At 44.1% G+C, this 11919-nt stretch overlaps 2 protein-coding genes across 6 annotated transcripts in view; one reads left to right on the top strand and one right to left on the bottom strand.

The window, feature by feature from the left end:
• The window catches only part of LOC143277440 (activating signal cointegrator 1 complex subunit 2-like), a 53661-nt gene extending 42698 nt beyond the window's left edge, over positions 1 to 10963 (top strand). For all 4 annotated transcript variants that reach the window (XM_076582255.1, XM_076582251.1, XM_076582254.1 and 1 more), the window contains exons 16-18: positions 4504 to 4701; positions 7481 to 7556; positions 10629 to 10963. In XM_076582255.1, coding sequence (XP_076438370.1) covers positions 4504 to 4701; positions 7481 to 7556; positions 10629 to 10886 — 532 coding nt within the window. In that variant the 3' untranslated portion in view covers positions 10887 to 10963. The remainder of the gene's footprint in view (positions 1 to 4503; positions 4702 to 7480; positions 7557 to 10628) is intronic.
• The window catches only part of LOC143277658 (uncharacterized), a 615105-nt gene that overhangs the window by 310182 nt on the left and 293004 nt on the right, over positions 1 to 11919 (bottom strand). The window lies entirely within an intron of this gene.

The following is an 11919-nucleotide window of genomic DNA, read 5'->3' as shown; positions in this document are numbered from 1 at the left end:
CTCACCACTGCACAGGTTTTCTTTCCCCACTGCCCATATCTTTCAGTGTTTCCTGAGCCATTTGTAAGGCTGTAAACCATCATAAAATGAGCCCAGATTGATCTTTGCCAGTCAACACCAGTTTGACCAGCCATGTATGCGAGTGACTGGAATTTCCTGCTGCCTTGCTGTCCATGTCGTATAGAGCAGGCCATACAAGTCCAAGGGATGTAAATAATCTTCAGCCATTCTTGAAGACAGGGAGAAACAAAGTAGGTCATTTCCGTTTACATACCTTGCTGATGAAAATTGGACGTGAGTGATACAGCGTTTAACAGTGCAGCAAAAGGGATGTAAGTCTCACATCTTCAGGCACGCAACAGGTTAAGATGGTAGCGAATCTCTCCCATGTCTGACGGGCTGTTTTACATTTTGTATTTGTATTTCTCTTTTTATCACAACAGATTTCTCTGTGTGAAATTCAGGCTGCTCTCCCCAGGGAGAGCGCTTCACTACACTTCAGCGCCACCCATTTTAAATTTTGTTTTCCTGTGTGCAGTTTTGTTTTTCCTATCGAAGTGGATTTTTCTACTTAAATTTGCCAGGAACAACCCTTTTGTTGCCGTGGGTTCTTTAACATGCGCTTAGTGCAGGCTTCACATGGGAACCTTGGTTTATCGTCTCATCTGAATGACTAGTGTCCAGACCACTACTCAAGGTCTAGTGGAGGGGGAGAAAATATCAGCGGCTGAGCCATGATTCGAACCAATGTGGTCATATTCTCTTGCTTCCTAGGTGAATGCGCTACCTCTAGGCCATCACTCCACACAGGCCATCACTCCACACTAAATAGATTGTTCATAATTTCGATCGTCGCGAATCTTTTACTATTTGAACAGATTTTCCATGAATACATTGTTATGAATCTCTTATATCTGATGGGCTGTTTTACCATTTTGAACAGTTCCTTTCATCGTTGTATGATATGTTTATCTTGTTATATATTTCTTTGTTGTTGCTTACATTGTTCTTGCAAATGAATGAAACATCTGTTTGGGCTTGCCTGTTTCTTTTTTTGGGGGGGTTCAGTGACCTTGAAAGTATTTAAAGTACATGTGCATGTCTCATTCCGAGTCACAAAGTAGGCCCATGAAACAAAACGGCAGTGCTGCGGCCAGTTTTACTCACTCATACCGCTAGTTAGCTCCCCTGACTTTTCCCACAGACAACCCATTTATATGGGTAAGAAAATGAAATCACCAAAACTGAAAACTTCCAAACTGATCAGTAACATAATGTCTTAGTTGGGAACACAATATAAAACTTCCTCGCTTCTCATGCTGTCATGCAGTGAGATGATGAAAGTATCCATGTTTTCTGTTTGAAATTTGCAGTGGAGAGTGGAAAGGTGCTCATAAGGTCATTATGGAAATTAGGTAGCACTCCGAAAATTCAAAACTATCTGAGGCCCATATCAGGGCCGCTCGTCTGAAATGGTTGAGAACAGTAGGACCCCGATGAGGGCGATTCGCCTGGAATGGGTTTTAGGGGGAATTGGTGAGGAAGGTGGAAAACATGTTGTCTAGCCTTGAGACATAGCATGACACCCTATCCTGTCTGAGGCAGGCAGATCACAGTGGTTTTTTTTTGTTTTTTGTTTTGTTTTTTTGCTCCCCCATCATCTGCACTGTTTCAGTGGCATTACTCCCACGCCGCTCATTTAGATTCCCCCATACACTGCCACACCCGGGTTCATCCGTCGCAGTTCCAGCGTCGGCAGTCCACAGGGAACCATCGATGTTAGGTCGCCAGGAGGCGACACACCAGAGGAGACCCTGCAGATCACATTGTTTGTCTCGACCACTGGACCCCCAGGATGCAAAGGGATTTAAGTCTCAGGGCGCTGGTTTCATTCCTCCTCATGATCCTGAATTCTTGGGGAGGAAGGTGCCAGAATTGGTTAGACACTTATCTGCCAATACACAGTCCACGAGGGTACGGGTTCGAATCCCGCTCTCGTGCCCTTTTCTCCCAAGTTTGACTGGGAAATCAAAGTGAGCGTCTAGTCTTTCGGATGAGGCAATAAACCAAGGTGACAGGTCCTGTGTACAGCATGCGTTTTGGTGCACTGAAAAAGAACCCATGGCAATGACTGTGTTGTCCTCTGGCAAAATTCTGAAGAAGGAATACACTCTGGTAGGCACACAAATATACATGCATGCACTTAAGGCCTGACGAAGCGTGTTGGGTTGCACTGCTTGTCAGGCATCTGTCTAGCAGATGTGGTGCGTGTACGAATTTGTCTGAACGCAGTGACGCCTCCTTGAGAAACTGAAACTGTATTGCTTTCTTTTGAACATAGTAATAATTATGATTCGGGATGCGGTTTATGACTGAAAGCTGATCAATACAAATGGTTTACTCTGATCTGTGGGTTGCCTGCAGGAGGAAAGAGAAAGTGTTTTGTTTCTGTTGCCTTCATTGCAGAGTGAGGGGGGGGGGGGAGTTATCATATAATATGTGGTTTTCTTTTATCTCTCTTGTTAACAACAAATTGTTAAGCTGTTTGAATTGTGTGTCTTGGAATCATAAGATTATTTCAGACTTCTGCACCCCCCACACCCCCCCCTCCCCACTTCCCTGCCCCACCCCTCCCGTCCCCATGCATTTTTCCATATTTGTCCCAGGAAAAAGAAAGAAGGGAAAATATGGAAATCTGTTTTTTTTTTTTTTTTAATTTTTTTTTTTTACCAAAATCCGATTTCACAGCAATCTAAGATTAAAAAAAAAAAAAAATCTTTTGTTCCCAACAAGAAAATAATTGCTAGATACTGCAAGGTAAGCGTTTTTCTTTTGAAAGAGAGTAGGGGTGGGAGGGGAAGGGAGGAAAAGGAGAGAGAGAGAGAGAGAGAGAGAGAGCAATCAAGCAGTTGACAGAATGTGATAAATTACTGAAAGCCAGTACCCCCGAAAATGGAGTATAGCTGCCTACGTGGCGGTGTAATAATGGTCATACACGTAAAAGCCCATGTGTGTACATACAAGGGAACATGGGGGTTGCAGCCCATGAACAAAGAAGACTGAAAGCCAGTGAAAAATTCTGAAGACTGTTATGACAGTACTGAAAAGGGTAGTTGAGACATGCACGGGTGACTCTTGTTATTTGTCTTGGATTGCTCTCTTTGTGGCTGCCTTCACCTCTACACTCCATCTTACTCACTACGATCGGCTTCGGATCCACTCTGTTTACGCATACCCAGATTCAAACACTTGCCTGTTGGCCGCCGTTCTTTCTCTGTCTCTGGACCATGCAATTGGAATGAACTTCCTCTTTCGCTTCGTCAGGTCTCCGCACTCAGCTCTTTCAAGTCTGGCCTTAAAACCCACCTCTTCCCAAAATAGCCTCCTTTTCCTGCCACTTCCTTGTCTTCAGTTTCTCCAGTTTTAGAGTTTTGCATGCGTGTGAATGACTGGTGCAAAAGCACGTTGATTTGTCTCAGCACAAGATTCAGCGCTATATAAATACCATTATTATTATTATTATTATTTTATTATTGCTGGGTAGAGCCGTATTGTGCAGATGGGAATGAGATGGTGTAAAAGAGGAAGGCCGAGCTTTTAATCATACTTTTAGTAATCAGGGATAGATGATAAATGTTTTTTTGTTTTTTTTTAAATTTCGTCTTGTTGTTTTTTAAATTTTGTCTTGCCTTTCACTGAAGAATGGAAACGAATTGAGTGTGATTGTGGGTGAAAGAGCAGGCAGCACACACACACACACTCACACACACACACACACACACACACACACACACACACACACACACACAGCCCCCCCAACCCCCACACACATACCCCCCACCCCCACCACCCACCATACTGACCTGCTTTGTGATGGGTGGTCCCAGGAGTCTGGAGAAGGAGACAAGGATCCTGGACGACAAGAAGAGCATGTCATGCGCACACACACACACACACAGACACACACACACACACACACACACAGCCCCCACACACATCCCCCTCCCTCCACACACACACACACACACACACACACACACACACACACACACACACATGCCCACACATACCCGCACCCTCCCACACCCCACAAACACACACACACACACACACACACACACACACACAGCCCCCCCATCCCCAACACACACCCCCCCACCCCCTCCACCCACTCTACTGACCTGCTTTGTGACGGGGTGGCCTCAGGAGTCTGGAGAAGGAGACGAGGATCCTGGACGACAAGAAGAGCATGTCATGCGCACACAGACACACACACACACACACACAGGGCCCTCCCCCCACACACACCCCCCCCCCCTCCCCCCCCCCCCACACACACACAGCCCCCCCCCTCCATCCACACACACACACAGCCCCCACCCACACCCCCACCCTCCACACACACACACACACACACACACACACAGCCCCCCCACCCCCTCCCTCCCCACACACACACACCCACCCACCACACTGACCAGCTATGTGACGGTGTGACCCCAGGACTGTGGAGGAGACGAAGGTCCTGGACGACAAGAAGAGCGTGAAGGAGCTGAAATCCCTGTACGACGCCTACGGCAGCATGGACGTAGCCAGCATGTACGACCCCCAGGTCTACGACGATGAGTACGACGACACCTACGACACCAACAATGTGGGCGCTGAGGACGCAGACTCCGCTGATGAGCTGACGCACCGCAGGTGAGTGCGCGTTTGCTCCCCCACGGGTGATCTGTGAGAAGTGGTGGGGGTGTTGGTTGGGTTTTTGTTGTGGTTTCTGTTTTTGTTTTTTCTTGCCTCCTGTGACTGGGAATCAGTCCTCCCTCACTAAATTGACTGATGAGCCACATGCAACTGTTCCGTCATGGTGTGACTGGGGTCTTGTGAACTCAACAAAAAAGGTTTTTCAGAGATATAAATTTTTCACTAAGTGGCAGCTGCGAGAGCAACTGAACTGATATAAGTCTTATTTGCTTAGAGTGTTAACTGGGACCATTGTTACTGTGAGACACTACTGAAGCTGTGAAGGTGAAGTCTGAGAAGTGCTGGTATGTGTCAGTGCCTTTTTCATCCCTGCAGATTTGTGAGATTGGAGGTGCTCTGTGTGAATTGTAGATTTATGATAATGGCAGTAAAGTGCTCTAAATGTGCTCTGACTTGCATCAGGTTGCACCATTGTGAATGTAGGTTTCCCTAGAATTTCAGAGATTTTTTTTATTATCTTCCTCAGTGGGAGCTCTGCATTTTGGGGCTGAATACCTCACCCCCCCCCCCCCCCCTCCACACACACACACACACCCTGCCAGTTCTCAAAAGCTGGTCAAACAGAAACCAAAGTAAGGTGAACAGCTGAAATGGCATTGAGAAAACCCTGAAAGAAGGAAGGTGGCAGCACGCATGCCAACCATTACCGAGGGCCCGTATTTGTTCCAGAAAATTGATGAAACGGACAGGAAGTCCCGGAAATACAGACATTTGCGGCATGTCTGGCAGAATTTAAAAAATCTTACTGTAACATTTTTTTCTAGAAATAACTAGTGAGTACAAGTGTACCCGCAGATGGCTTTTTTTTCTGACCGTTGCCGAAGACCCTTTGTTATGACTTAAAGAAATGCTGCTGAATGTTTCGGCAGCCACTTGGTGAAAAGCCAGAACTGTCCGAACAGTACCGAAGCCATTTTGTGAAAGTCTGCTCGATTTCCGTCACCGCTGAAATAACTTCGGCAAGACCAATGCGCATGTAGGTAGGCACCGACTTTTTGAATGCGGACAACCTTTTGAAAGTGGAGGTGTGTTTCCATGTTTATAGCTGTTGCTTCTGGCTGTTGGACGACCGTTGTATGTTTGCTGAGATGTTCCTGAAAATAATATGCTGTCCCTGATTCTGATGTATGTAGTTCCTAAAAGTAAATTTGGGGGTAGGCATGCAGAATGGTTAAGACGCTCAGTTGCCGATACAGAGTGTCTGTGAGGGTCTGGGTTCAAACCCCACTCTCGCCTTTTCTCCCAGGTTTGACTGGAAAATCAAACTGAGTGTATAGTCATTGGGATGAGACTATAAACTGAGGTCCCGTGTGCAGCATACATTTCATGCACTGGCAACGAGAATGTTGTCCTCTGGCAAACTTGTGTTGAAGAAATCCACTCTGATGGGTACACAAAATATATGCCTGCACTCCAGGCCTGACTAAGTGCGTTGCTGGTCAGGCATCTGCCTAGTAGATGTGGTGTAGCGTGTATGGATTTGTCCGAATATGGTGACACCTCCTTGAGAAACTGAAACTGGAAACTCTTTCAGAAGACCAGTTCACCTGAGCTCGGCGGTGAGAGGTATGTGTATCAAGGTGCCTCAGAGGTCCCTCCCAGTCATTGGCACTTGACCCAGAGAACAAGATCTCAGTCACAATGGAACAGTTGCATGTGGCTCACCAGTCAATTTAGTGAAACGGTAACCATCATTAACAGCAAATTTGCGTGTCTGTAGTAGTAGTCTTCAGTTTAACGTCTTCCACTTTAAGTGATATTAGACGGGGGAAAAAAAAAAGGGAGGGGGGGGAGGGGTGCGGGGGGGGGTGGAGGGCGGGGCGTGGTGGAGGGAATGGTATTGGGCAGAGGGTGAAGAATGGTGTGTGTGTGTGTGTGCACGTGTGTGCGCATGTGTGTGTGTGTGTGTGGTGGGGAAAGATACAGAGCATTGGAAAAAATAAAGCATTAAAACGGGAGACATAGGCACAATATAGAAGGAAACGCTAACATCAAAAGCTGTAACAACTATAACAAATGTCCAGTTGGACTATGCAGCAAACCTTCTGCAACAGCAGACAGCATCTTGAAATTGTCAAAAATACATTCAAAAGATTTTTCCAAGAAGTTTGGTAAAAACGATTTCAGACTCTGACATTCAAAGAGTATGTGTTTTCTAGAAATAGATTCTCCACATATGCATTTAATATCTCTGCTGAACTTTGTTATAAAAGCGTTCAGCTTTATCCTGTTTGATAATGCCTGAATTTGCCTTAATCTGAATAAATTGCTGAATAAATTGCGTGTCTGTGTGCGTGCTGATGTGCTGTATGTTGTGTGTGTGTGGAGTCTGTCTGTGCACATGTGTGAGTGTTGATTAGAGCGAGAGGGAATGAACACTGACACTTGCACATGCACATCACACACACACACACACACACACACACACACACACACACACACACACCAGAACCACCATACACTACACCACACACACACACACACACACACACACACACTCACACCCCCTATACACACACACACACTCGAAACTCTTTTCTTACACAGACCAGAACTATCTACTCTGCTCATGTTTGTGTGTGTGTGTATGTATGCTTGTGTGTGTGTGTGTGCATGTGCGTGCGCTTGTGTGTGTGTGGAATGGGTGTGAGGGGGGATGTGTGAGTGTGTGTGTGTGTGTGTGTGTGTGTGTGTGTGTGTGTGTGTGTGTTCACAGACCTTTCACTGTGCCCCAAGTGTTGCGCCGACCTCAGAAGAAGACAGTGGAGTCTGACTCATCATCATCAGAGGAGGTAACCAACCAACCAACCAGCCACCCAACCTACCAACCAACCAACCACCCATTTATTCAACCAACTATCCAACCACCCACCCACCCAACCATCCATCAAACGAACCATTCAACCAACCAATCATTCAACCAGCCAACCAACCAACCAGCTATCCAATTACCCAACCATTCAACCAACCAACTACCAAACAATTCATTCATCCAACCAGCCAACCAACCACCAACCAGCCAACTATTCATTCAACCAACCAACCATTTATTCAACCACTAACCCAACCAACTAACCATTTATTCAACCAACCAACCACCATCTAACAAACCACCCATTCAACCAACCAACCAGCCAGCCATTCATTCAACCAACCAACCAACCACCCAACCAACCAATCTCTGTTTCACCCTACTGTGCCCCTCCCTCCCTGCCTTTGCCGTGTGTACAGTGTCTATAGCTGTCTGTCTGCAGTGTTCATAAGTTTTATTTTTTCACCTCTTGGAATTAGATTTCCCTCCCCTGCCTCTGCTCTGTGTACTGTGCAACATTAATGTCTATTAGTAGTAAGAAAAAGTTGCTAATTTTTGCCAAATTCATTAAAGAAGGTTTTAATGTGTTTCGTTAGGAGCCAGTTTCAGTCCGGATTCTTTGCCATTCATGCCTTGACTGTACTTGTTGAATAGGAGTTAGAACAATGACACGTGTTAATCTTGACACTGCATCCTGTACATATCCATTTGTAATTGCATGATCATGTTTTTTTTATATGTCTTTTTCTCTCCTGTATATATCAAACCAATTCTAGTATTACTGGCAAATGGGTGCTAAAATAACAAATTATTGTGTATTTTACTTTGTTACACCATGTCATTGTTATAGCTATGCTCCAACTAACCCCTCAGTTCCCAGTTCAGGCTCAACTCATCACATACAGAGCCATTTGAAAATCTAAGTTGTGATCTGTGCATTTGTCTATGGAGTATTGCTTTCACTACTCCTATTGCATTGTATCAGACTGATGATTACATTTGGCCTTTTATTTCATTTCATTTTATTTTTTACCCATTTGTATTATCCCCCCTTTTGTTTCTTCTGTTTAAAATATCTTCGCTCTTCCTCTGTGGCCGTCACCCTGTTATTGTCATGTTTCCATGTTTCTCTGTGACGCAAAAGAGTTAATGGGAATAAATGATCTCTGAACTCTGAAAACTCTGTGTCTGCAGCTGTTTGTTTACGGTGTTCATAAGTTTCGTTTTTTCACCTCTTGGAATTAGAGTTCCCTCCCCTGCCTCTGCCCTGTATACAGTGAGTGCAGCTGTCTGTTTACGGTGTTCATAAGTTTCGTTTTTCACCTCTTGGAATTAGAGTTCCCTTCCCTGCCTCTGCCCTGTATACAGTGTGTGCAGCTGTCTGTTTACGGTGTTCGTAAGTTTCGTTTTTCACCTCTTGGAATTAGAGTTCCCTTCCCTGCCTCTGCCCTGTATACAGTGTGTGCAGCTGTCTGTTTATCGGTGTTCATAAGTTTCGTTTTTTCACCTCTTGGAATTAGAGTTCCCTTCCCTGCCTCTGCCCTGTATACAGTGTGTGCAGCTGTGTGTTTACCGGTGTTCATGTTTCGTTTTTCACCTCTTGGAAGTAGAGTTTTGCATGCATGTTAGTGATTGGTGTGTAAATGCTGTTGATTTGTCTCTGCACAGGATTCAGCAGCTCAGTATGAATACTTTTGTGATTATGATGATGATGATGACAATGATTGTTATTAATGTTGTTGTTATTATTTTTTTTCATCATTTTTAGTATTCTAGCTGGGTTTTTTTTCCTGTTATTATTATTGTCAGTATCATTATTATTGTTACAACTACTACAATCATTCATGTATCAGTGATGGGATGTTTTTAAGAGTCAAAAGCATAAAAATATTGATTTTGCAAACTAGGTTTTGAAACTCTTCTCTTTTATGCTTGCTGTCTTTTTTTTTTTTTGTGGTCTTTTTTGTCTTTTTCTTTTGTTAATGTTGTTGTTATTCTGTCATGTCTTCTCTGTTAGGCAAACTTGCTGCTGTCTGTTCCAGTTTTCTACAGAACATCTGTTTTGTGTGTTTTGTTGTTGTTTTTTTGCCTACACATGCTCTTGACATTTTGTTCAGTCATGTTTTATTGTTTTATGCTTGGTGTTCTGTGTGTGTGTGTGTGTGTGTGTGTGTGTGTGTCCTTGAATACATGCTGTCATGTATGTGTGTGTATATTTTAGTGTTAGCATAATTGTGTTCATGCGTGTGTTCTTGAATATATAGGCTGTTGTGCATCTCTGTGTGTGTGCGTGTTAGTGTTATCACTGTGTGTGTGTGTGTTAGTGTTAGCACTGTTTGTGTGTGTGTGTGTGTGTGTGTGTGTGCGTGCACGCGCGCTGTTGTGCATCTCTGTATGTGTGTGTGTTAGTGTTATCACTGTTTGTGAGTGTGTGTCTGTGTGTGTGTTAGTGTTAGCACTGTTTGTGTGTGTGTGTGTGTGTGTGTGTGTGTGTGTGTGTGTTCCCCCTAAAATACAAACTATTATGCACCTTTTTGGTTTATATGTTTTTAAAAGATTTTGCAAAGACATGTACACAATATCCAGAAAACAGTATGAACAACTGTATAAACAATTAGTAACATCCAATGAGCATTAAAAAAAAAAAGAGTAACCAGTAGAAAGAAAAAAGTATAATAGTAATTTAAAAAATTTTTATTTTATTTTTTAGAATAAAAATAGAATCATTTGACCAAGTACTTGTCCAATTAGTCATTCAATCAGTGTTGATATTAGTGATTGTAGTAGTTGTGTTGGTTTCAGTAACAGCTATTATGCATCTTTGTTTTTCTCTGTGTGTGTGTGTGTAGAGCATGTTTGTGAGTGTGTGTGTGTGTGTGCATTTCGCAGATATGCAAGTCACACACACACCAACACACAAAAGAAACAAAAAAACAAACGAAAACACAGATTGAATTGCTGGAAAAGCTATTGTATGTCTAAAAATAATGTTAAACTTGCATAATAATGTTTAATAAAATAAAATAAAAGAAATGCTGAAAAACGTGTGCAGGACACTGCCGCCAGAGACCAGTTCGTCCAAGACCCAGCCAAGCTGAGGGAGCAGAGGGAGCAGAGGCAGCAAGCCACTGCCGCCAGGAACCGCCGACCCCCACCCCCGCAGCGTGATGTCAAGGGTCGGGCCAAAGGTCAAGGTCAGACGGAGGAAGTGCTGCGGAACCGGCGGTTCAAGGAGATGAACAAGGGTGCCCGTGCCAACCACAACCGGCGAGCCATGTCTGACAAAAAGCACAGCAAGGGCATGTTTTGAGCCTGCAACAGTCGTCGTGGCAACAATGAATGGAGGAGGGTATTGGGGGTGGAGTGTGGGAGCGGGTGGGGTGGGATGTGGGGGAGGGAGGAAGCAAACACGGAATGAAGGAAAGATAGCAAATGGCCGTCTCACTGGTGCGCCATTGGGGTTTTTACAGCAACACGCTTTGCAGTGATAGATAAAATAAAAGTGAGGGGGCAGTGGGTTGTGGGTGGGATTGTAGGATTGTAAACACAGAACGAAAAAGAGTTAGCAAATGTCTGCCTGACTGGTGCGCCATCAGGGATGTTACAGCAACACGCTTTGCAGTGATAGATAAAAGTCGGGTCGGGGGGGGGGGGGGTGGGGGGGGGGGGGAATGTAAACACGGAACGAAAAGGAGATAGCAAATGGCTGTCTCATAGGTGTGCCATTGGGGATGTTGAAACAACACAGTTTATGGTGATGGGTAAAGGGAGAGGTTCCGGATTTGGCACGGTACTTTGCCTGGACCCAAGGCAAGGCAAGAAGTTTTATTTCCCAGGCCGCATGGCGGTGTTGAAACGTGTCATTCATGCAGCTTTTACACACACGTCACAAACAAAAGTTGTGTCAAAAACTTTACCAAAAAACAAAAAAAAAGTCCATCCAAGCTGACATTCTACACTTAGTTTTCCTCAGCAACTGACAAATATGCTTTCCCTATGAATAGACAGAATTTGATTGAAAATAACTACATATAGAAGAAACAAAAGATTAAGTTTGAACATTACTCTAATGTTGTTTTTTTCAAAAAACCATAAATGGAATTGAATGGAGTTTGGACGGGTTCTGCAATATCTAGATAAACATTTTTGTCTCATGCTGTCTATGAAAAGGCACCAAAAAACCCTAGCAAATAGTGAAACACATCAGCAATGAACATCTATGGGTAAATTGTCGAAATGCTGTTGAAAGTAACACAGGCACTGCATGATTGTGTTTGTCTTAAAAAAAACCCCAACTTTACTAATTCAGTTATACAATTGTTTGTCACGCAGTAAAACAAGCC

The sequence above is a fragment of the Babylonia areolata genome, chromosome 34 (genome assembly GCF_041734735.1).
Source record: "Babylonia areolata isolate BAREFJ2019XMU chromosome 34, ASM4173473v1, whole genome shotgun sequence".
NCBI lineage: Eukaryota > Metazoa > Mollusca > Gastropoda > Neogastropoda > Buccinidae > Babylonia > Babylonia areolata.
Note: the sequence above shows the minus strand (reverse complement) of the source record. Positions and strands in the feature narration are given on the sequence as shown.